General features: G+C 39.2%; 2 protein-coding genes and 1 pseudogene across 4 annotated transcripts in view; 2 read left to right on the top strand and 1 right to left on the bottom strand.

Moving 5' to 3' along the window:
- PFKM (phosphofructokinase, muscle) overlaps positions 1–1,094 on the top strand; it is a 28,053-nt gene extending 26,959 nt beyond the window's left edge. Inside the window, exons 21-23 of the mRNA XM_037845073.1 lie at positions 157–256; positions 338–443; positions 570–1,094. Coding sequence (XP_037701001.1) covers positions 157–256; positions 338–443; positions 570–714 — 351 coding nt within the window. The 3' untranslated portion in view covers positions 715–1,094. The remainder of the gene's footprint in view (positions 1–156; positions 257–337; positions 444–569) is intronic.
- A 2,105-nt stretch (positions 1,095–3,199) lies between these two features.
- ASB8 (ankyrin repeat and SOCS box containing 8) lies at positions 3,200–11,488 on the bottom strand. Of its 3 annotated transcripts, none has more exons than XM_037845074.1 (4): positions 11,299–11,488; positions 8,556–8,715; positions 7,071–7,175; positions 3,200–5,230 (listed from the first exon to the last, which is right to left on the bottom strand). In XM_037845074.1, the coding sequence occupies exons 2-4, from the start codon at positions 8,682–8,684 to the stop codon at positions 4,598–4,600; spliced, it is 867 nt and encodes a 288-aa protein (XP_037701002.1). In that variant the 5' UTR covers positions 8,685–8,715; positions 11,299–11,488; the 3' UTR covers positions 3,200–4,597. The 3 variants fall into 3 exon arrangements, with proteins under 3 accessions (XP_037701002.1, XP_037701003.1, XP_037701004.1); XM_037845075.1 differs by having other exon boundaries at positions 8,556–8,719; positions 11,299–11,444; XM_037845076.1 differs by lacking the exon at positions 8,556–8,715 and having other exon boundaries at positions 3,201–5,230; positions 11,299–11,353.
- Positions 10,655–24,554, top strand: LOC119542829 (annotated as a pseudogene).
- Positions 24,555–26,517: the final 1,963 nt, after the last annotated feature.

Genomic DNA, 26,517 nt, shown 5'->3' with positions numbered 1-26,517 from the left:
CCATGTCAATTCACCCTTTCATGGTTAGAGTTCTGGATTCCTGTTTCTGGCTGTAAATCTGGGACCAGTTCTTTCTGTTTTTTTTTTCTGTGTATTTGGATATCTCTGTCACTTCATTAGAGCTCTTTCCTCTATAATTTTTGATTCTTTTTCCAGGGTGGGAGCCCAACTCCATTTGACAGGAATTTTGCCACTAAGATGGGAGCCAAGGCTATGAACTGGATGTCTGGGAAAATCAAAGAGAGTTACCGTAATGGTAGGTGGGGTGAGAGGCTGAGCCCCCTCCATAAAGGCTGGTTCCCCAGTATAGAAGGTGACTGACCACCCTCTATTGCAGGGCGTATCTTTGCCAATAGTCCGGACTCAGCCTGTGTTCTGGGGATGCGTAAGAGGGCTCTGGTCTTTCAACCAGTGACTGAGCTGAAGGATCAGACGGACTTTGAGTGAGTACATCTCCTAACTGGTGTGGTTCCTTCACTGTAGTGTCAAGATGTACTCTTCCCAACCTGTTCACTGTTGATTGGGGTGATATAAAAGATTATATCATCAGTTACCTCATTCTTCTGTAGGCACCGCATCCCCAAGGAACAGTGGTGGCTGAAGCTGAGGCCCATCCTCAAAATCCTGGCCAAGTATGAGATTGACTTGGACACCTCAGATCATGCCCACCTGGAGCACATCAGTCGAAAGCGGTCTGGGGATGCTCCCGCTTAAACCTCTTGGGAGTGAGAGGAACAGATTACCTGGTCAAATCCACATATTCTCAGTGTTTTAGCTCATTTTTCATTAGGTTTTCTTTCATTCTGTAACTACAGCCATGATGAGTTCTGGCCAGGGAATTGGGAAAGGGGCCAGTGAGTGGAAGCTCCTTTTAAGTAGAATTTATCATGACTTCTACTCAAGCTTCATCAGTCACACAAGACTGAGCTCTTCTAGTGCCACTAGTAGATTTCAGTTACTCGGTTAGAATATTCCTGAAAATAGCTTTATTTATTTCTTTATTTGTGATAACAGAGTCTTGGTTCCTCTATTATGTTTACTACAGTGATAAGCTATAACTACACTAATAAATGCCAACTAGTCACTGTGCACAAGTTTAGTTCTCCTAGGTTGTCATTTTCACAAGTGGGATATGATGCTGTCAGCCTCATGCACCAGACTATGCCCTGACAGCACATGTGGGCTAATGCAGCCCATGTGATCATTCTTTGTGTTTCTCTCTGCCTCTGGGATTATTTTTCTGCAGCATCTCTTGGCTGTCTGCACAGGGTCCCAGAACATACAACACTTGTCTGCAACCAAGGGGACTCTCCAGACTCCCCTAAACATAAAGCAATATTTCACCTCTTGATCATATACCCATTACCCAGGTTTAGGTCCTCTGACAACCCAGAGTTCTTCCTTCTCAACTTCTGCCTTGTACTCCTTCCTGAAAGAAAGCCAGACTCCATTTGACAGAACCTTTGTGAGTAGAAATATACATTCTGAAAGCCTAGAAAATAGACACCCAGCCCCAGATGTGGTTTAGTTGGTTGGTTGGCATCTTGCTTTGGGAAAATGCCAGTTCTTATCAGCTGCAGCTTCTGTTTTATTAACAACAATTTGTTCTTCCTCCTCATTATCCAAGTGCCCATGTAATGCATTTGATCCTAGGGACTGGGACTAGACTCTACCCCAAATTGACAGGTGTCCTGTTTTAAAGCCAGGTTTAAAATTAGTCTTCAGTACCCAGATCCTGGCTCTCTGCACAGACACACGTATTTGTCCCAACCTACACAGGTTCCTCACCTACCTGATGAAGCAGGAAGGAGGTTCAAGGTTTTATAAGGATGGAGGAATACCTCTGGTATACCATTTTTGCTGGCTGGCCAGAATATTACTGCCATCCCTAAAATCAGGTACGGAAAGGCTTCCTGTCAAGAGTTTGGAATTAAAGCAGCTAATACCTCTGTACGGTTCTTTAAGGGAAAGAGAAACTAATAATACATGTTATCATTGAATCCTCACAACAGCTTATGAGGAGGGTGGTAACAGCCCACTTCAGAGAAGAGGACATAGGTTCAGTGTGATTAAATAATGTATCCTAGTTCTTAGTCTTTACAAAGCTAGGACTGAAACTCAGTTCTGACTTTAAAACCCATCCTTATTCCCCAGGACTCTTCCTCTTTACCATACTACATCAAATCCAAAAAAAATCGTAAGGACCATAAAAATGAGTGAAAGGGATTAAATTCAGGCATTCCTTCGGATCTGGGAGAAAACGTTTTAAATGCTATCTGCTTTAATTTATAGGTCCTCTTTCCTGTCTTTAATCCTAGAGCCGTTTCTTTGAGAAAATGATGAAGGGGGGAGGGTTGTTGGCACAGAAAGCTAATCACAAAAGAAAAAAATATCACTTTGCAAAGAGTAAGAAATTTATGATCATAATATGATGGGGGTGGGGGGTGTATAGCAAAGACATCACATACATAAAAAAGCAAAACCTGGAATGGAAAATGCCATTTCCCCAGAGCAGGACAATAAAAAAAAAAGAAAACAAAACAAAAAAGGAACACGTGAAATTGTGTTTAAACTCTTAAGTGGGGATAAAGTAGAAATTTTCAGTCACTAACTACATGTATGATTATTAAGTGACTGAGAAAACAGGTAACATCTTTTTCCACATGGACAAAATACTTCTCCTCATCAGAACAGTAAGTGTCTCTGATGATAAATGAAATAGCACCTAAAGCAGTTCTCAAACCTAGCCTGAATATTAGAATCTCCTGGGGTGTTTTAAAAACTACTGATGCCCAGGCCCACTCACACCAATTAAGTCAGTCTCTGGAGGTGGGGCCCAGGCCTTAGTATTTCTAAGTGCCATAGGTTATTCTAATAAATGAGAACTAAAGCAGTGGTTCTCATTCCCAGCTATGCATAAGAAGCACCTGGAGAACTTTAAAAACCCACTGATCCCCCCATCCAGCCTCCCTCCAGCCCACCACAAAAGATTCTGAAACAACTGGTATGGGGTGAAGTCTTGGCATCAATAGTTTTAAAATGCTCCTTTGGTGATTTAATGTGTAGCTGGGGTTGAGAACATAAAAGCAGTAATTACAAGTGGGATTGGGGAGATAAGGGAAGGGGAACATTTTCAAATTACCCTACCCATACTTTCCCATTCACTCCACCAATGCCCAGAATCACTGTTGCTAGTAGGAGAGGTTGGGATGGAAAGTTACATTGAAGACCCAGGTAGGAAAGGAAGAATTTTTTTCTAGGAAGCAGGGGAAAAACCCTAGAAAAAAGTGGGGAAAAGATGAACAGTAGAAACTGCCAACCTTGTTTTTAGAACTATTTATTTCTTCTTTTTAAGTGGGCAAAAAACACCAACAGCAAAAGGGCAAAACCAGACATCCTTTTTCAAATGAGCTGTGTCAGCAGATTCCATATTGTTTGGAGTTACCCATCAGCTTTAAAAAAAAAAGGTCCTTCAAATGTGCACATAGGTCACTAAGATCAATAACAACTTGATCTAGTTTGGGAACATGAAAAGGAAGAGTATTGTTGACTTAAGCATTGGTGATGAAAACATCTTTTCTGGGTAGGTAGGTTGTCTCAAATGCAGCTCTTTTAATCTACCTCTTCCCCTACTTACTCCCCAACTTTGTCCCCCCCCCCCACACACACAATGTCCTGTATAGATCAATAAAAAACAAAATTTTTTAAAACAACTGAAAGAAAAATAAACTCTTAACAAAGTGGGCATTCCATAGAGAAGGAGATAAAGGGCAGCCCAGTTTATACATACTTCTCCTCTGTTAGAGCAAATACTTTAGTCTAAGGTGTAGGAGATGCCTGCTAAACCCATTAGAGCAAACTAGCTTTTGGGAAGCAAAAGAGAACTGCATTAGAAGAAAACTGGAATTCTTAGGACTGCTTAAAACCTGCTCTCTCGTCTACCGTTGTGGAAAGCAGCCAAGACAATCTTTCTGAAACAACACTGCTGAACTATTGTAACCGTTAGGCACAGCCATGGAAGAGGCAGACGCCTTTCTCTTTTGATGGGGAACGGGGGTCAGTCCCTTTTGAATGCCCTGTGACATGACACTCAGCCTAGTTCTGAATCTGCACACCATTTAAGATTGTAGTATCTTCGTCTGCCTCAATTGTTAGCTGGATTTGTGATTTTCTTAAATTTCTTCAGACTAATTAAAGTGCTCTACGGGGTTTCTTTTGGAGGGTTATACATCATGTCCCAAAAGGAAAACCAAACACACATTCTTCAGATACATTTCATCTTCCTATAGAAATTCAATTGCACTGTTGACTCTTTCCTAAAGGGGAGGGTGAGGGAAATCTCATTTGTAGGGTGCAGTATATAAAGCTAAGTAAGCACTACACAGAAAACAAAAGTGAGGGATTCTTTTTGTTTGTTTTTTTTGGTTTGGAGAGGGGAGGTGCCACGGAGGTTACAGTTGTGACATGTTGCCTCAAAATTTATAAACCACACAACAGAAACAACTGCTTTTCCTGTTTTCCATGGCAAAGAGACAGTACCGCAGGGAAAAACCTCACCCAGAGTTGCCAGTATGATGGTGCAAACATTTCCTCCATGTTATTCTACAAGTAACAGGTATTCCTTCAAAGAAGCTGGCAGTGGAAGGCCCTTCACTGCATCTGGAAGATACTGGAGTCCCAGGCTACGGCGAACAGCATAGCGAGACAGTGTTTTTAGAGTTCCTGGGGCTGAGCACAGAACAGTCAGTTTTTCACACAGCTGCTGGTCTCTGGCCACCTCTCGTGGCATGGTGCCATTTTTCCTTAATTCAAAGTGTCCAACAGCTCTGTGGAGGAGCTCAAAGCAAGAGTCCTCTTTCTCTGTTCCAAGTCCCCTGACTAGTAGAGCCACCAGGCGGGAGATGGGTGTCTGGCCTTTTAGGTTGATGACCCTGACCTCTGCACCATAATCAAGAAGGATGCTGACGCTTTCGAGATTTCCCTTCATGGCAGCCCAGCTGAGTGGAGTATCATTGTTGTAATCCAGGGCATTGACAGAGGCCCCACTCTCTAGGAGAGCCCGCACACACTCAGCATTGTTCTTAAAGGCTGCCCAATGAAGTGGGGTATCTCTGTTGCCATCCAGTGCATTGGGATTTGCACCATACTCCAGCAGGACTTCCACACAAGCCTCATCTTTCTCAGCTGCATAGTGGAGAGCTGTTCGGTTATAACCATCCAGGGCATTCACCTGTAAAGAGGGAGGAACTATATTACAGTAGCAGACTACTGAGAGGAAGATGCGGGGGCAGCAAAGAAGCTTGTGTGTATTTACTCACCGCCTTTGCTAGGTAATGTTTTGAACCAAGAGTGTCAACAAACAATTCCCAGGTGGAGATAGGACAGGAGCTTAGGAGCAAATCAGAAAAGAACTGTCCCCAAACAACCAAAACACTCCATTACCTGTGATTTGCTGACCTGCATTATTTAGGTTTTTACTGCTAAATTCACTTCTTTTCTTATTTACCGTTCATTAGAATCTCTACCATGGAGTAAGGGGTAAACAATGAAAAGATGAAATCTAAGTCCTTGTAGCTGCTCTGAAAGACATTTATTGGAGAACAGCTTGAACATATGAGCCAAAGTAGAGGTTTGGGACTGTTTTACTTATTTTGAGGCTAATGGCAACCAGATTGAAAAATAATGATGCCAAAGCTCTGCCCTTATAGCTTTGCTGCGTGCTTTAACCACACAGAACAAATTGTAAGCTAAGTCGGTCCCTTTCAAGAATATGCTGTGGGTTCACAAGAGAACCTGGAGATATCTGCCAATGCTGGAGAAGCAGCTGGCTTGCTGAGAGTCAGTATTACCTGCAATATTTGAAGGCTACAAAGACTTCACACCCTACCTTTATAAATCAAAGACTTCAAACCCCACCTTTATAAATCTTTCTCCATAAAGTATAATAAAACAAAACTGAGACATGAGTGCGGTCTTCTATTTGGCTACAGTCTGTCTTTTTGCTGGATATTTTCACTTTCATCATTGGCATTAATCATTGCTTTGATTTCAGCGTCACTAGCAAAGTACCAGTTTTTATCACAAAAGTTATGGGATAGGTAATGACAAGTAGAGAACATAGCTGTGTGGAGATAAGGATGCTGGGTGGCTGCTCCCTTAGGCTGATGGCCCACTGTGTTTGGCGCCTGCACACCAGCTTCATGGCATGAATGAATCAAATCTGTCTCTCAGAAAATGAACTTTCAAGATTGCTCACAAATAGTCAAAACTGCTAATTTATTTATTTAACAAGCACTTACTTAGCAATTGCATGCCAGTGTTCAAAACACTTTTTATTACCTTTTGAAAGTACTAGTATCATCCCAATTTTTTCAGATGGGGAAACTGAGGCAAAAAAATTTTTTTTTCTTTAAAGTAACTTGTTTAAGGTCACCGAGACATAAGTGGCAGAGCTAGAATTTGAATCTATGAAATCTATTCTTTAGCTATTTCTTTTACTATGCTACTTATTGCTAATGCCAGAAGGATCCACTCAAAAATTAACCTATGTTTTTATCTTGAGATTTTCACATTAGAAAGAATATGGGAACAAAATATAATAAAACAGAAAACAGTGGGCAGAAATAGCACCAGTGGCCCAATCCTGAGGAAGGATTGCCTAATGATATTCATCTCCTGGTGACAGGGGTATTAGAAGTACACATCTGCTAGTACATCTCAAACAGTTTAAATTTAGTCAGAGTTGAGAAGTCACTGCACTTAAAATGTCTGCACAGTCCACAGGCAATGAGAGGATTAAATGGGAATGAACAAACCTGAGAAGGTGAGCTGGGAGGGAAAAGGGAGATAAACACTCCTTCCTGGAGCCACTGCCAGCTTAAATTAAAGAGAAGAAAGGCCAAGGGATGAAATCCTTAAGATCATTTTATATATTTATCATTATGTTTTGCTTTAATATTGGTTATGCCCAGTGTTACCATGAACTAGAAGGTGAGACTGGGAGTAAGTCTAGGAAACTGTAAAGCTCAAGACTGAGTGAATCATTAATGTGAAGGTGTTAAAAACATTACCTCAGCTCCTTTTTCCAGGAGTAACTCCACACAGTCAGCATCTGACACCATACAGGCACAGTGCAGGGGCTTCAGTGTGCCATGGGTACAGTTCACATCTGCTCCCTACAGGTGGAAGGAAATGTCCATCAGTGTGCTCAGCTCTGCCTCACCAAGCGGGATGGGACTCAGAACCGTGCCTGGGGGGAAAGAGAGTTCTAGCCCTGGCTATATCAAAAGCATACCACTGGTTCCCAGTTTCCATTTTTATAAATTACACAAAAGTATAATGCCAATGTCCAAACCTAGGGAATACACTGAAGATGAATGAAAGCATATGTCCATTTCTTAAATCATGTTATTAGGTTTCTCCATGAGGAAGTCTGCCAAATGGTATTCTGGACATCACTGAGGACCTACTATGTATAAAAGCAGTGGGAACCTTATCAGGCAGGAAAGGTGGAACAGCAATCTACTTTTTATGGCCACCAGGCTCTGAAAACATCAGTTAAATTAGTCTGTCTGCTTGAGGCCAGGAGAATTAGGAGGGTGTGCTCTTTTTGCCCTTCAACAGATGACCATCACTAATGTTATCTTTCTGTTTATAAATAAGCATTTTCAAAGTAGCCTTTAGTAATCAGCACTCTCTGCCACTTAGCCCCTCTGCTGTTTCTATTCCAAAACTGATCAAGGAGATGGAGATAACAGTCAGACCCAAGTCACTGAATGACTCAGCAGTAAAGCTAGAATTAGAATGTGACAAAGTTTCTCCTGCTGAGTCTTCTGAAACCACTTTTGTGAGAATCAGCTAACACTATTAGTTAGACTACATAACTCTGAAGCGGTTGCAGAGCTCCAGGCTGTAAATAAGGATCCTAATGTTAAAAAGAACATTAGGTGATCAAAAAATTACTCTAATTTCTCTTCAACAGGAATAATATACAGAATAGGGTATCAAAGACCTTCTAGGATACTAGTTATAACAGAATTACTGAATAACAATGGATAGATAATGGATAGTTAAAGTGTTTTCTTAAGTCACAAATTACCATGGATTTTTCTTTTAGGGATGAACTGGCAGTAGTAGCTGTTAAGAGAGAAGGCAAATGAAATCTCTGAATGTAATTATTATAACCTTAGTATGGAGAAAGGCTCATAAGGAATTGAAAATCACCTCTGCTTTGCTTGCCTTCTTCCTCCCTTAGCTCACAAGATCCCATATGTACCATATTCAGAGTTTTTATAAAGAAAATTAAACTAGTGGTCATCTAAAATGTTTCATGAAGAAAAATGTTAGATATACAAAGTGAAGGGGAGAGGGGAAGCAAAACATAGGGTAAGATGTATTTTAATGAACAAGTTAATTAACACATTTAAAAAGATTATAATAACTCCTTGTGATCTTATGGTGAGTCAAAGTTGCAAATCCATAATCTATTAGGATCCCCCAGAAATCTTCCCACTTCACCTCCCAAAGGACTCTCATAACAATAACAGCACACTCACCCCTCTGATGAGGTCCTCTACATTATCATGTGGGAAGGAACGAATGGCAGCGATTGTTCGGATTAAGCGCTCTGAGAGAGAGTATTTGCTCTGAATGCTCTGCATAATATACCACATGCTGGAACTCATCAAGACTCAGAGTGTGTTCACATGCTCCAAACTGCCTGAAACAAAGAAGTTTTAGGCACACACAATATGGCTGGGCATGCCTGTCCTAATGGCTAGGAATTCTCTGAGGCCTTCCCAATACTAAAAGTAGATTTCAAGATCAGTGATAAATATTTTTTTCATAATCATATGGAAAAAGACATGGATTATAATAGTTGCTTAGGGAGCTGGGTAAATCTGGACACAAATGCTCTCCCCTCTCAGAACCTGTTTTCTCCTGTAACCTAGCAGTCTAGCACAAGATTTCCCCAAGAGGCCCTAAGACTCCTATGGAGCTCTGTATGGTTTACAAACAGACTGGCAAAGGTTCCATGAAACATTTTTTTCCAATTATCCATGAAACATTCCTTTCCTCTTCTGAACTTTTATGGTCTTTATTTATCGATATCATCATTAGGCTACTTATTACACATTTAACCTTATAGTACAGTTATTATGTACATACTGATTCTCTGTCTAAATTGTAATCAATTGGAAGGCAAAGACCTTGTCTTATACTTTTCTCCCATATGAGGCCAGGCACAGAGTCTCACAAAAAGTAGGTGTTTAATAAAAAATTGGTTGGTTGACTATGTGAGAAGAGAGAGAGAAAGGTAGGGGACAAATGCATCTATGTTACTAATGACAAGGCAGTTACAAAATATCTTCAGATGTCTTCAGCAAAGAAAAAAATAGAAAACATTTGAAGAAATATTCTAAAGAAGAAAACAAAAAAAAGGACAACTACTCTGGAGTCCTCTATATAAATTTTTTTTTTTTAATTCAAACTTCACACCAATGGTGTACACTTTCAAATTTTAGGAAAGCAAACAGATTTGAGTGAAAACTGAATAAAAATATTTAATAATTGGCCATTCATGACAACTGAGAAATAGAAATATACTGAAACCACAATGTGACAGACTTCTAGGATGGAAGAAGAAAATAATGCAATTCAAGTATAATAAAAGTTTTAGCCATAGAAGAGGTGCTAATTGGTGAACATTTAATATTACAGCAAACAAGGTAGAGCATTACCATTAAAAAGTACATATCAAAAACTGTGGAGAAAACTGTGTGCAATATCAGTTCTCTAGAAGTAACTATTTAGGAATCCTTGTACTTATTAAACTACAAGCTCCTTTGGGGTAAAGATACTGTTTTTCCAATAGTACCTAGCACCTGGCAGGTCCTCAATAAATATTTGTTGAACAATATAAAGCTTATTACTCTGAATCCTAATAAATTAATGCATGCAATAATTAAACACATTATGCATATGATGATCACTAAGAGAAAAATCTTAATATTATTTTGGTTATTTCATAGTAGGTAATTTTTTGCTTTTTATGATGGAGCATTCTTTTATACATTATATGATATACTATAAATTGTAATAGGTTCTATTTTGTTGATCAGTAGCTAGTTATATGTGCTTAAAATATACACAGTACTAATTAATAGAAAGCAAGTCAAAAATAAACAATTCATTATATCAACGATTCAAAATGGGCATTCTTCCCCCTTTATGAAGAGTATGCTTACATACTTGTTTATATAACTCTGTAATTGTCTAGATATTTTAGATTTGGCATATGTTTTCATCTCTTCAACAACCAGCAAATTCCTCAGTCAAAGGTCTGTGTTTTATACTCCTTTGAAGCAAGGAAAAGGTGGAGGGCGCGGGTGGGGTGGGGGGCCGAGGCGCGTTTGAGTCGGCGATTCCAACAGGCAGAAGGCAAGGAAGTTAAAGGGGATGTTTGGATTGAGATGGTTCTTAACAGTTACGGATGAAACTAAACCTTGCATTCATTTTCAGGGTGCTCTTGGATCCCTGGGTGAGACCGCTAACTCAGAGTATGACCAATGGTCCTCTGTTGCTGCTTCGAAGCTCCAGATAGAAGAGTGAAACCCCGGGGCAGATTGACAACGTTCACTGTTAGGAAGGATTGATGAAAACTAAACTCGACCTCTCACGCCCACAGCCCATGCACGGTTTGACCCCCAGTAGGCCCCTCCTAGGCTGAGGCTGAAAGCTCTCTCTTCCCCTCATTTTCTTTTACTACAGATCGAGAGAAAACTCCAAAGGGTTTTTGTTGCGAAGCGAAAAGCAAAGCCAAAGAGAGGCAACTGGTGCTAGGGAAGCCTCGGCTTCCTCCCCGGGGTTGAGAAAGGGAGGTGGGGGTGTGAGAGACCCTCGGCTGAGCCAGAAGTGCCCCTAGCCCCACCACACCTGCTGAGGGAAAGGCTCGCGGCACCTTCCCTTCCCCGAGGCTAAGGGACGAAGGGCAAGGGCACGAAAGGAAGGACGTGTTGAGTCATTTTCTGCACAGGCTCCCAAAAGGTCGCAGCAATTCCAGCAGGTCTCCCGGTGACGGTACTTTAAAGGGGTGGCGCAATCTAAGCCAAGGAACCCCAGAGGCGACCAACCCCTGCTCAATCTCTTTCCCCGCCCATCCCCCAAGGCTCGGAACGAAGGCTCACAGCCCGAGGGCGCAAGGAGCTGGAGCGGGCGGTGGAGGGAGCGTTACTGGCCGTCGTGCCCCAGGACGGGGGATTTAGCTGCAGACCTTCCCGCATCGAGGAATGGACTCACCGAACCGCGGGGGCTGAGATGGGTCGTGAAAGCCGCTGTCAAGGCGTGACCCGGAAGCAGAAGTTATCGCCAGCGGGTCCCTTCTGTTTACAGGACTGAAGACCGGCTAGGATGGGCGCCTGCGCAAGGACCAGTGGCTGTAAGTCGTACGCGCCTGCGTAGATTCGCGAAGCATCCTTCGTGCCACCAAGGCCTATTTAACGGGTTACTTTTTCGCCCGGTGCTGGGGCTTTGCGCGCAGGCGCAATGTGGTGCTTTCTGCCACGCTCTTGAGGCTCGGGTCAGTGTCCTGTGGTGGGAAAAAAGCTCCCAGACCCTGGTGGCATCTGCATGGACCAGGCCGTCAGTGGGAGCATCCATGCCCTCCTTTGCCTCCCCACTGTCTTCACGTGAAATCGGGCCCGGAAACCTCATTCCCAGATTATTCCACGTCCCATCCCACACTGACAAAGACAAATATAGCACTGAGTTGGGAACTCAGAGGAGGCTTACTCTTCAAACAGGGTATGAGATTCCTGGACTAAACTGTTATTAAGTAGTCGTCTTTGGCAAATATAAAAGACTTCCAGCATTTATTCATAATGTTGGAATGAATCTATGCACCTAGGAACCCCCTCCTGAATATTGTCTGTCCTCCCTCAAAGTGAGCTAAACCAAAGACAAAGCCAACCATCCGAAGTATGAGGGCGAAAAAAGATGTAAATGCTGACGATAATCTTTTCCACCCACAAAGATGCTGGCATCTCTGAAAGATGTACTTTATATGCAAACCATAGACATTTCAAAGCCAGCAGCACAAGGTAATGAATGTAGAGTAAAGCAGCCCACACAGGCAGACTGTCAATGTGTGAACTACCCAACAGCCTGTTTAACCAAAAGTGCCCCAAGACCTTTTCCCCAAAGCTTGCTCTAAGCAACAAAATTTAACCAGTTGGAGATTAAAACAGGGCCAGACGATTTATGTACATAAGTCAGGGGGTGATGAACTGGGACTCTCATGCCCTGTTTGAGGAGTAAGCTTCCTCTGAGTTCTAAACTGAAAGGATTTTTGCCATGCAAGAATGTGTTCCTCCTACATCCTCAGCCCCCACCACCCCACCATGGTAAGCTTGTCTAATTTTAAAAAGAAGCTGAGATCTAATTTTTTAAAAGATGTGAATTCTCCCAAATTGCAAATCTGGGTACAATTTTTTTAAAATCATTTTTTTTTTTAAAGCAGGCAACATTCAACCTGCAAACCATCTCTTTCAGACTCTGGATTAAAAGCTGCTTTTGTCATTGGCAGCCCCAGAATTTCTATGTAAGAGAGGCATAGGGGCAGTCCTCTGATTGGAAGGGGGCCTGGGGAGTTGACTTGAAGCTGTAGTTACATATTAACTGCATTGTTTTTTACTTAATTACAGGTTCCCTCAAGGCAGCTTGAAGGTGCCTGAATAAGATTATGTAGAGGTTAGAGACCCCCTTCTGCATCCCTCAAGCTACTCTATGACATCTAATTGTGTTCAGTGAATGGAAATAGTTTGATTCTGCACCCACTGCTTCTAAACCAGAAATCTATGTCAGGGTGCTAAAGAACATTAAATCCCCAAACGTAGCGACTACATGTACCTGAGTACATGATCCAAAATGGTGCATTCCAAGAACCCAAGTCCTCGCTGTCCACGAGAAGAACACAGGGAAAATCAAGTCACAAATATGCCTCATCCAGACCTAACCCCATTTTAGTCATTCCCTCTCAAACTTCCGTAGTACCTGTATTTAGAACTAGGTGACTCACATCAATGGCCCAATGGCATATTCTCTCCTGACCCTCCTTGGATTCTACCTGGCTGGGGAATTTATGAGTGAGAGACAGAGGTGTAATAAATTCCATTCTGTAATACCATGGGGCCAAGCCTGCTTAGTCTCCTCTCTAGATCCAGTAAAGTGATGCTTTGCTTGGCGCCACCCCCCAGGTCCCTCAAAGTAGAGTACAAACTTAACAAAACTGACTTATTGAGGGGCTGGGGGCTGCCTCTCTGGCCTTCATTTTATTAAGTCTACCTTTAGTGGGCCCACTGTTCTCTGGAAATCCACTGCATAACAAAATGAGGTTCTCTCCTGCACACAGCAGAGAGCACAGAATGAAAGGATCCAGCAAATGAAACTACTGCACCTGAAGGGTGGCATCCGTCCTTCCTCTGAGGCTCCGTGCCTTGGCAGCTCTTGTCCAATATCACATGCCAGCTGGGGTGGTGGAAAGAGCATGAGCCCAGAGTGCAGAATACCTGGGTTTTGGCCTGACTCTGAAATTGATTAGTTATTTCATTTCTCTGGACATCAGCTTTTTCAGATATAAAACAAGGTTATTGGCTGAGATGATCTTTAACTATCCTTCTAGATCTATGAATTCTGATTCCACCTATTTCCTAGACAAAAATTCCTACTTCCAATAATTTTCCTCTTGAGTCTAAATAAGAACAGCTTTTGACAACCATAATACTTTTATATTAATGGGGCCTGTAAAGGTTTAATCATAAGTTGGCAAGATCTACATAGTTTCTGTTCCATTTTTGCTTCCTCTGGCACCCTTCCTAAAAGCAGGGTACAGACAGTGCTGATTCCCAGCTTTGATTTCTTAATGTTATTTTTATTATAAAAATGTTCAAACATACAGGAAACTAGAGAGACTAGTGTGGTGAACTCCTTTACATCCAGTATCTTAATTTAATACATTAACATTTTGCCAAATTTTGTAAAGATAATTTTTTGTTTTTTTTTTTTTTGTTTTGTCCAGCTTTGGGTTTTTGAAATAAACCATTCAAACAATACCCAGTTTCCACAGCTTTGGGAGAAACTTCTCTGAGAGGGCTTGATATGAGATTCCTAAAAATCTGAAATACCATGTTCATTTATTCATTTCTTCATTTCATGTTCATTTATCCATTTCTTCTTTGAAAAAAGATGAATTTTTTTTCCTGTGTTGTCTTGGAGCACTCAAAATTTCTTGGTTGTTAAATGTCAAGGCATGTAAGTTCTGGAAAACAAGCTTCTTTTAAATGCCAGAATGATTAATCTGCCAGGAAATAATATAATAGGCTGTCCATACAAGTTATTTTATGACATGAGTGGGACCAGGGTTTTAGATCCATTAATTAATTCATTTATTCAATATTTATTGATCATCTACTTGATCCAAGCCCTATGGTCAGCAGTGCAGGGAAAAGAGAGATGGAGAGACATAGTCCCTTATCATCAGGATTGGTTGACCAATAGTCAATTGCAATTAAGATGATGACTGCAACAAAGTCTTTATGTACAAAGCCAATGGTGAAGAACAATTCTACTTCACAGTGAAATCAAGAAAGTGGAGAGAGGGAGGCTCCATAAAGAGGTTTCTTTGGGAAAAAATTTGTCTGTGCCACTCCTACTCAGAGGGGAGAGGAAGAATTGCTTCTGCTTCCTTCTCCTCAATCCTAAAGAATGACTTAAGTGCTATCAAAGACCTTGTAATGCATTCACTGTAGTTGTAAAACACAGAGAACTGCACGGACTCTTGCCTTATAAATTAAGAGGGCTTGGAGCCATGTAGTAGAGGTGGCTGCCTTGGGATCTGGCTGCACTCCCAGATTCAGTAGGGATGAAGAATGTGAATGTTTTCCTGGACCAGATGGGGACCCCATGGAAGACAGCCAGCATGGGGTTGCCTTGGGTTTATTCAAAAGGGCTGCTTAGAGGTGGGAGGGATCCAGTGGCCAGATATGAATGCAGAAATCCTAGAACCTGTAGAGGTTGTTGCATGTGACCACCTGCATCTGCCTAGGTCAAAGGGACTCAAGTGAAAGGTCTCTGATGACGGGAATCTCTAAAGAACCTTTAAAAGCACCTTACAAGAAAAAGAATCAGTTTTAGCCATCTGCCAGAACCAGTTGTGTAGAGCTCCTGTTCCCTTAGCTGTCCTGTTTCCTTACTTTGACACAAGTGCATCAAAAGCAGTTAGCTGGTAGGGGAGGAGGTAAGCTGAGGGGGAAACTGAAGGCCTGCAGCTATCAGCCCTACATGAGGGAGGAGGAGGAGAAGTCTTAGACAAGCACCTTAGAATGAAGACTGAAGTATTTGATCACCATCTGGGACTGGAAACATTCTGGTTACTAAAAGGAGACTGATTTTTTTTAAACTTAAAGTGACTGTCCCTTAAAGAATTGTCAATTATGTAGAATCAACAGAAAAGACAGGAATCTGCCGAATTTTTCATGTAGGGACAGCGGAAGATTACATCCTTCTAATACATTTTTAAAAGACACTAAAAGCCAAAACTTAACGTTGTGTGTTGATCACATCCCATGAATCATGCAATCAACATTCCTACTTCATCTCTGTATTTTAGTTGGCTATTTCTGTTGCTTGCGTTCAAGTGATTCTATGAGTTATTTTTTTTAATTTGCCGTTTTCCCCATAAGACTTTCAGATCATCATTTTCTCATCTTTCCTCTGCTGCTTCCAGTTCTACACTCAAAAAGTGTTCATTAGCTTGTCTTGATTGACAGTACAACTAGTGTTCCTATTTTCAGACCTTGGCATAAAGTTGAACTGGGAATTTGATAATGGTAGTTTGCTTGTAATGACGGCTCCTCTCACCATTCAACACATAGTTGTACCCAGTCTCTGTGCATAGATGCTGTGGAGGTGTCCCAGGTCACAGATCTGGGCGTATTGCCTTTTCAGCTTTTTTTTTTTTTTTTTTTTTTTTTTTTTAACAGTGGCTGTATGCACTAATACTGAAATTCATATCTGCCGAGCTCTAGCTCTGAGTTTTAGGTGTCTCAGAGATATGCATTGTTCCAGAGACCAATCAGGTTATATGCTAGGGGATCAGCATCTCAGAGTTTAGAGATAGGCATTACAATTCAGGGATAGAGTTAACTGCTGTAAGAGCTTACAATCTAGGGACTATTACAATTATTATGTCCATGTTAGGCTATGTTCTAAGATTCAATTCTGAGTTTACACATTGTAGTTAGTCCATATTGGTGAGGCATTAAAGTGTTTGCCTTTATTTCTGGTGTATGTCACTCAAATACTGTGTACAGGATCCATTCACCTCGTTGTGTGTCTCACACCTTCACTCCTTCTTGTAGTTGCTCAATGTTCCACTGTATGCGTACACCACAGTACACCATTCCATTCTTCAGTCAATGTACCCTTAGGTCATCTGCACCCTTTGCAAATCATGATTACTGCCTCCATGAACACCAGTTTGCAAATGTTCATTCATGTCTCTGCTCTCAGATCTTCAAATGACATACACCATAATGAGGTTGCAGGACCTTTTGGTCCCCACATACTTAACTTTTTGTGGAACAACCACACTGACCTTCAGAAAGGCTACACCATTCCACCTGCTCATCAACAGTAGATAGGTACATCCCTCTCACCATGTTTTCTCCAACACTTTTCCTCCTATATATATTTTCCTACAATTTTATAGAGTTATATTCACATACCATACATTTATCCACACTGTACAATCAGTTGTTCATGGTATCATCATAAAATTGTACATTTATCACCACAATCAGCACTTGAACATATTGATTACTACAAGAAAAAAAGTTTTTTTTTTTAGCAATAAGAAAAAAATGATAAAAAGAAAAATAACACTTCATACAATACAATATACTAGTAAGGACAGGAAATAACACCACTACCAAGAACCCCATATTCCTCCCCTATATCCCCCTCTCATATACATTTAGCATTGGCGTATTGCCTTTGTTACATTTAATGGAGGTATATTACAATGTTACTGTTGACCATAGACTCCAGTTTGTTTTAATTATGTTTTTTCCTGAATACCATCCCTTTTTCAACTCTCTACATGGTTGACATTCATTTGCTTTCCCATATGCAAAAACATTTTTATATTTGTATATTTAGTAACAGTCATTGGCCACTCCAGTTTTTGCCACGTTATACAGTCCCAGTCTTTATCATCTATCTTTACCTCTGGTGCCATACATTCTCCTATCCCACCTCTTTCAGCTTTACTCACAGACATCTTTGTTCCGTGTACTTACAATACTGTGCCACCATCACACAATATTATGCTATCTATTTCTGGATCTATGCAATCAATCCTAAACATTCTGTAGTCCTTCAGCATCAAATGGCTGATCTCTGCCCTCTTTCTATCTCCTGGTCGCCTGTGTTGTCAGCTTTTAACTCCCAAAGTTTGTTCATTAATGTCTGTTCATATTAGTGAGACCATACAGAATCTGTCCTTTTGTTTCTGGCTAACTTCACTCAACATAATGTCCTCAAGGTTCATCCACATTATTACGTGATCCATGTCTTTGTTCTCTTACAGCTGCATAATATTCCATCATGTGTATATACCACAGTTTGTTTATCCACTCGTCCTTTGATGGACATTTGGGCTGTTTCCATCTCTTGGCAATCGTGAATAATGCTGCAATAAACATCAGTTTACAAATGTCTGTTTGTGTCTTAAGTTTCAGTTCCTCTGAGTATATACCTAGCAATGGAATAGCTGGGTCATATGGCAAATCTATGTTTAGCTTCCTGAGGAACCTCCACACTGTCTTCCAGAGTGGTTGCACCATTCTACATTCCCGGTGTATTGCCTTTTGAGTCTTGTGAGTACCCAATAACTACAGGCTTTTGGGCAACTCCTTTTTGAAGTGAAAAACTCCTTTCTTCACTTGCTGGCTCTAAATGCTTTCCTGATTTCGAATGTGACCCTCTAGAGCTACAGGGTGCTTGGAGGAGAGGAATTCAGTCTTGGAACCTCTCTAAGTGGTAACAGGAAGAGTTTTCTTGCCAATGAACAAACCTTCAATTAATTTCCTTCTCAAAGATTTCATCCTTCTCTTTCTGGGGTCTTCTGACTAATGCTGATGGCAAAGATATCCTTCCTAGAGAAAGATGATTTTAGGAAGAAGAAGGCACTCCTCCAAATAAGCTCATTTCTAATCACCAAATAAAAAGAAAAAAACCACAGGAAAGTTTGATGTACCCTAAGGGCAAAGGAAGGCAACAGGATCAGACGAAAATCAGCAGAATAGAATGCAAAATATAAGATCCAGGTGTCAGACTACTTGGCAAAAATAGCTTTCCTTTATTAATCTAATAGTGTATTTGGCTTTACTTTGACTTTCTTCAGTTTTTAGGTTATAACCTTAGCATACTCCTCATATTTACAGACAATATAATATCATGCAAACACCATAGAGACCAGGGGTCCAGGTTTGACAGCAGCTCTAGTTACTTACCTGTCTAAGCAAGTTGTATCACCTAAGTCTCTGCTTACTGATGTGTACAATGGATTGCTTTCACAAAATTCAAATCACATTTGTGAAAACTGGTTTTGTAAACTGTATAAATGTTAGTTTTTACCTATGTTATCTTTGCATCATTTTATGTTTGTTCGAGGAAGTTACCAAATGTCTAGTCCTCCCGGCTACATTGTAAGCACCTCTACAGCAGAGATTTAGACTTACTGCACTCACCTCCTAATCCACAGCACAGTTCCAAACTCACAGTAGGTATCTGATAAATGCAAACTGAATTGAATTAAAGTGAACCAAACAACCACAGGAATAGTGAAATGTCCCCGATCCTGAAAAAGAGGTCAGAGGCAAATTTAAACGGAAAAATGAAGGGGAAGCTTTGGAAATGAAGCAAAGGAAAAGGAAAAGACAGTTCAGAGGATATATAATGTAAGCTTCATGAAACTTTTTACATTCTTAAGCCTTGTCCTAGAGAGAGGAGTTCCACAGGGGAGCGGGCAGCATTTATGTGTAGCGGGAATAATCTCCCAAGACATGTCATCAAATTTAAACAAAGACATCTTTCAGAAACTGCTCAGGGACAGACATGCTCTCAGTATTCAGACTCGACTCTTTTTCTTTCTCCTTTTAACTTCCTCCAAGGCTTGGAGAAATTTATGAATTACTGTTTTGTTTTAAATTAGCTTTTCATCAATATTTTATTATTTGTTGGCCCTACAGGCTACCAATGTTTTCCCCTATTAGAATAAACGTTTCGAGTGTTCATAGGGAAAGACTGCCTGAGAGATTTTGAAAAATAAAAACAAATTACAGTAAAAATTCAAATAAGGTGAATGATAATATTTAAATTACACACAAATGATAAAATTTTTCAGAAAATGTAGGCAATTACAACTAAATTACCTAGCAAACAACGATAAAACATACAAACTCTAGCAGGAGAAATCTGAACACTGTGCAAGGGAGGGAAACGAACCGAGGAAATGCCCACCTGCCTGGTACTGTTGGGTGATCCAGGATGATTTAAAGAGTCCTACCATTAGAAATGATCAGTTTCTTGGAATCAATTTCAGGGACTTGAGAAGCAAATCAGGGTTTATCTCAGAATTTTCTGCTTTCTGGAGATCTGTGCTATTTCTAGTAGGAGTGTGTCTCCCTCTGGAGGGCAAATAGAGCATTTGCTCCTTTGGGTTTCTTGCCCAAGAATTCAACAATTAGTTGATTTTTTGATTGATTGATTGATTCATTCATTCAAGAAATACTTGTTAAATCCTGTTACATGCTGTGCATTATATGTTGAAGATTCAGCTGAGTACAAAATTGACACAGTTCCTGCCTCCAGGAAAATTATAGTTTAGTGTGGAGGACAATTATTAGACAAATAATCACAATAATGATAAGTCTCTATAAAGGATAAGTGTTGGGGACTGAATCATGTCTTCCACAAAAGGCATGTTCAGGTCCCTACCCCTGGTCCTGTGGGTGTGAACCCATTTGTAAACAGGAACTTTGAAGATGTTATTAGTTAAGATGAGCCCAAACTGAACGAGGGTGGGCCTTAATCCAATGTGGCTGAAGTTCTTATAATAAAGGAAATTGTAAATGAAAGGAAGATGCTAATGGAGAATAGCCAAAAGCTGGAAGTCAATGGAGCCTGGAAGAGGAAGGAGACACTGCTGCCATGTGCATTGCCATGTGACAGAAAAGCCAAGGACCAAGGATAGCCAGCAGCCAGCCCTGGAGTGCCACTGTGTTTGGGAAGAAAGCATCACCTTGCTGATGCCTCAGTATGGGGCTTCTCCTAGTCTCAAAACCATGAGTCAAAAAATTCCTGTTTTTTAAGCCAACCCATTGTATGGCCTTTGTTTTAACAGCTGGGAAACTAAAATATTAAGTAAAGGGTGATATGACCACTCAGCAGAGGACCTCATCCAGGGTGAGAGGTTAAGAAGTTTCCCTGAGCATAAAAGATAAGTGAAATAACTAGATTAAAGTCGGGGAGGAGATGTGAGGGAGCAGGCCTTCCAGGAAAATGGAACAAAGTATTCAAAGACCCTGAGAGGGAAAGAACTTAGGAAGTTGGAAGAAGAGAAAGAGGCCAGTATAATAAGAAGAGGGGCACAAGCTGAGATTGGAAAGGTAGGGGGCCTACAGAGCAGGCATGGTCTTAGGGGACATGCTAAGGCTTTGAGCTTTATCTCAAAAGAACATAAGTTATTGACAGGTTTTATGCAAGCAACATGATCTCATCTGTGTTTTTAAAGGATTACTTTGACTTGCAGGTGAAGAATGGATTACAGAGGGGGAAAAGTGAGGATTAAATTGGGAAAACAGCAGTGTAAGTAATCTAGTCAAGAAATGATGGGGCTTGGACTAGGGTGGAGGCTATAGAAAGGGAGAGAAGTGGGCAGACTTGAAATATTTAATGTTAGAATTGATAGGACTTGGTGACTGATTATAAGCGGGAGATTGGGGGTGCAGTTGTTATGAATGACTCCTAGATTTTGCTGTGAGAACCTGGATGAATTGAGGAACCACTTACAAAGGTAGAAACTGGAAAAGAAACATGTATGAGTGTGTGTTAGGGGGTGGGTGTCTGATAAAAGATCAATTCATTAAATATTTATTAAGCCTTCTCTTATTTGTCTGTTACTATGTTTGGCACTAGACACTGTAAATTCAAAAATGATCCCTGTCTTCAAGAAACTTTTGGCTGATAGAGGATAATGAGCCCATTAATGGATTATTTCAATATAATGTAGCTATGCGAGAATGAAAAGTGTCTAGTGGGAGCCCAGAAGAGGGGCAATTACCACAACTTGAGGGATTCAGAGAAGATTTGTTAGAGGAAATGGTCAGTGAACGAAGACATGAAGGATTAGTAGGAGTAAACCAAGTAAAGAAAGGTGAAAGATTCTTTCCCCAGAAAGATGATGGACTAGCTTACTGAGATCAGCCATCCTGCTGAAAGCAACTAAAAATACTGGGTAGAATATTTTAAAAAAATCTCCCTAAAAGTATCCAAGATGGTTTCACATGGGAATTTTTAAAAAATTATAATCCAAATTCTATTCCAAAGCACAGAAAAAGGACAATTTCAAAATTTAAATGAAATAAATATAACATTGAAACCAAAATCTGGTGAAGATTATGTAAAAGAGAAAACTACAGACCAAAAGCTCATTTGTGAATATCAATGCAAAAATACTAAATAAAATATTAGCAAACAGAATCAAACACCATGAAATATCATGACCAAATGGAAATTATCTGAGGAATGCAAAGATGGCTCAATGTTAGGAAATTCATTAATATAATTTATAATATTATTATGTCTAAGAAACTCATTTGATTGTCTCTATAGATGCTGGAAAAAGCATTTGAGAAAGATCACGATGCATAAATTCAAATACATAAGGAAATTTAATATATGATAAAATTTGCAGGAAACGGAAGAAAACGGGCTTTTAAATAAATGCTGTTGGGACAACTGGGTACCATTTGGAAAAAAAATAAAGTGGACCCATAGCTTATACTGCCACCAAGATAAGCTCCATGTGAATCAGGTAACTAAATGTAACAAAAGTTGAAATCTTATAAGTTCTAGAAGAAAACAAGTTCTGTGTAATCTACTCATGGGGGTAGTGGCATTACTATGACTCAAAATCCAGAATCAATGAAAGGCTGATAAATTCTGCTACATGTATAGTTTTAAAAATTTCATGGTCCAAACACCATAAGCAAAGTCAAAAGCAAATGATTCACTGGACAAAATATGTGCAACTTACACTACAGGAAAAAAGTTTATGTCCATAATATATAAAGATCTCTTAAAACAAAAAGACCCAAACTCAGTAAAAAAAATGGGCACAAGAAATGAATAGTTTTTAAAAATGCATGCAGGTGGTCCTTAAAAATAGTAAAACATAACTCAACTCACTGAAAAATAAAAGCACATTGCATTACATTGAGATAACACTTCTAATGGTGTTGGCAAAACTTCAAAAGATTGACTGCTCACGTTGTTGTCAAATTCCTGGGTAAAGAGACATACTGATATATTGCTGGTCGAAGTGTAGAATGATACAGGCTCTAAGGAGGGGAATTTGATAATACCTAGAAAAATTACAAATAGATGCATTTATCCTTTAACTCACAGTCCTAAAAGTAAACCTGCACAAATTTGAAATGATATATGCATAAGGCTATTCATTAATAATTCATTATTTTTAATGGCAAAAGACTAGAAACACCTCAAATATCCATCAACAGAGGAACAGTTGAATAAACCGTGTACATTTTCATAATGGAGTACTATGAAGACATAAACATAATGAGGAAGATTTCTATGTGTTACTATGGAATGCTCTTAATGATATATTATGTGAAGTAAGGTGGTACACTTCTGTGCAAAAGGAAGCACTGGAAGGATAATCCAGAAACTAATAAAAATGGTTACCATAGGGCATGAGGAGGCAGAACTAGAATCAGGGGATAGGAATAGAAGGGAGGCTCTTCTGAGTGTACCTCATGTAATTATTCTACATATTCAAAAAGTAAGTTAAATCCAAAAGGAAAAAAACAAACCCCTAAAATTAAAAATAAATGAAACAAATAATCCTAAGTGTATATCATATAGGTAACATGACTGCAAAGAAAAATTTTAAGGGACTTTGAACACAGGATTTTGTCCTTTCTTAGTGGGATATGTTCCAATGACAAAACAAAGTGCAAAGAACTCTAAAACTTCATTCTGTAGTTTTTTTGTTAGTACTAATACCTGTATTGTGAAACTATTTCATGTACATTGCAGGATAAAGCAAATGATTTCAGTGTAAGAACTGATAAAAATGTAAAATCAAATAAATTAAAAATGTTAAATTTATATTAAATCTACAAGCTATGAGCATTCTGAAGAAGCCAGTAATCTCACTGATTGTAATCGCAATCTGAACAATTTAGAGCTGTGGATGAACCTGAGGGAGGAAATCCAGAAAGCTGTTCTTCTGTGGACCAGACATGATGTTCCTCAGACAGCTTCCATGAAGCTGATGACATGATTCCCCCTGCCGCTGACTACGTAGGTGGCTCCTCAACCCTGAGTGTTACATGGGTTACAAGGGGGCAGATGCTTGGAATATAACCAAATGTCATCTATGAAGAAAACTGTTTCAAATCACAGACAATTTAAAAACTTTTAAATACTTTCACTTCTAGTCAAGGGAAAAATGAAAAGAACACTTTCCATGTTGGCTAGAAGGTCTCTGCATAGAAAAAAAGAGCATGCTACAGACTTAAATCTGGACTCCGTGCAAGCATGAATGTAGTTTTGAGTGTATTTGAGTACCTCTAGAAGAAACCTGGTTGGAAGGGAAATGGAAGCACACATTAGAGAACTTCAGCAGTGGTTTGATTGAATTTTGACTGAAGGGGAAGGTCCAAGAAGGCTTAAGAACTTATATTTTTTTCTTCTTAACAGAATTAAGGGCTTTATCTAAAGTGCTACCATTCTTTGAGCACTCAAATTTTCAACTATTCACTGGAAATAAAGTTCAAGATAGAGAAAACAAGAAGTTACTTCTGGAAATAGTTCAGAAAGTCAAATAATTTCCTTTGCATTTTGATAAAAATTATTTGGGGGGGGGGGCTGAGTACAAAAAAAAAGCAAGCAAACCAAAGGGATACTTTAGGCTGCAAATTAGAAATACTTCAAAAATTATGCAATAGGTTGATTGTTTTAAACACCAATTGTGGAGAAAGCTTCAGATTTAGGGTTTGGTGTCTGCTCTGAAGATCTTTATTTTCTGAGAAATTATTATGCCAGAAAATGGGCCCTGTTATGGATTCCTTTTAACAAGACAAGAAATAGTATCATTGTTTAATGCATTTGGAAGGAATTTTACAAGTATGAAAGATTTGGGAAACTTCAGGAACTTGTTGCAAAATATTCTTTTAAAAACTTGTTGAACTTCATTGCTTGTGGACAATGAAGGCTGAAGAGAGGCATTTCATCCAGTGGCATAAAAGCAATGACTATCTTAAACCAAATCTTTTATAGAAAGCCACTTTTATAAGAAGTGAATTATATTGTTTTAAGAAAACAGGTTTTTTTTTTTTTTGTAACTGCATCTAGTTTAAATAACACTGCGTGTAAAAGTGATGCATTGATAATAGGATACAAATATTAAACTTTAATTTTAAATCAAATCAGAATTATAAAATTTAAAAATAAAAACCCAAAAAGTTAACAGGAGGGATTGATAGCAGATTAGAGACTGCAGAAGAAAATATTAGAGACATAGAAATATAAATTGTTCAAAATGAAGCACAGAGAGAAAAAAGACTGATAAAAAGACCAGAGTGTCAGTGCAAGCTGTTTAACATAAATGTAATTAAAATTTTGGAAGCATGTGGGCAGAAAGGATATTTAAAGAAATAATTACCAAAAAGATTCCAAATTTGAAAGCGCAATGAAATCTGGGCTGATTAAACATAAAGAAAACTATACCAAGACATATCATAATCAAAATGCTAAAAAACCAGGGATAAAGACAAATTCTAAAAGCAACCAGATCAAAAAAGACACACATTACATATAAGGCAGGGATTCAAATTTGGCACACCACTTGTTTTTGTAAATAAAGTTTTATTGGAACACATCTATGTCCATCCATTTATGTATTGCCTATGGCTGCCTCTGCGACACAATGACAGGGTTGAATAGTTGCAAAAGTTGCAACAGGGACCATATGGCTTGCAAAGCCCTATATATTTACTATCTGGACTTTTACAGAAAAAGTTTGTCGAACGCTGATTGATAGAAACACAGAGAATAATGACAGCAGACTTCTTGTAAAAGCTATGCAAGCCAGAAGAAGGTAAGGTCAACTCAGAATTCTTTTCCTAGAAAAAAATATATTAAAAATAAATAAAGGTGAAATAAAGACTATTAAGAAAAAAAATGTTGATGAACTACATCACCACAGACCTGCACTACAAGACATGTTCAGAAAGTTCATAGACAGAAGAAAAATGATAACAGATAGAAATTTGGATAAACACAAGGGAATAAACAGTGTGAGAGGTGATAAATATGTGGATAAATTAAAAAAAAATTTCTCTTATGTTTTAACCTCTTGAAAAGATAAATGAGTACTTAAAGCACAGATAATAAAAATGCACTTGGATTTTAGCATATGCCAAAGTAAAATGTGTGACAAGAAAAGCACAAAGGACACAAGAGAGGAAATGGAAATAAACGGTTGTAAGACTGTAATAAGTTAGAAATGTATACTGTAAACTCGAAAACAGCAATGTCCAATTGGTAGCTACTAGCCACATGTGGCTATTAAAAATTATGATTAAAAGTTAGTTAAAATTCGAGAAAATTAAAAATTCAGTTTCACAGTCATTAAAAGTGCTAGCCACATTAAAAATGCTAATAGCCATATATGGCTAGTGACTACTACACTGGACAATGCAGATTTAGAACATTTCCACAGTCATAGAGAACACCATTGAACAGCACTGTTCTAGAGCAATCATTAAAAACAGAATAAAACAAAGCAAGGAAGTAGAGCTAATAAGCAAATAGTGGAGGTAAAAAGGAATCATTAACAAAACTTAATTAATCCAAAAATTGGAATGGACAGAAGAAAAAAGAAACAAAGAGAAGATGGGACAAATAGAAAAAATAGAAAGATGAAAAATTGAAATGTAATCTTATCACTAATTCTAATAATGTAAATGGTCTAACATCCCAATTAAAGGGGAGAGGTTGTCAAATTGGATAAAAAATTAAGATCCAAATATATGCTGTCTTTAGGAAAACCACTTTAAGTTTAAAGGCACAGATACAATAAAAGTAAAAGGATGGAGAAGATATATCCATGCAAGCACTAATCCAAAATAAGCTGAATGGCTACACTAA

Source organism: Choloepus didactylus, chromosome 8 (assembly GCF_015220235.1).
Source record: "Choloepus didactylus isolate mChoDid1 chromosome 8, mChoDid1.pri, whole genome shotgun sequence".
In the NCBI taxonomy this organism is placed as follows: domain Eukaryota; kingdom Metazoa; phylum Chordata; class Mammalia; order Pilosa; family Megalonychidae; genus Choloepus; species Choloepus didactylus.
The sequence above is the reverse complement of the archived record's forward strand: the minus strand, read 5'-3'. Positions and strand labels throughout refer to the sequence as shown.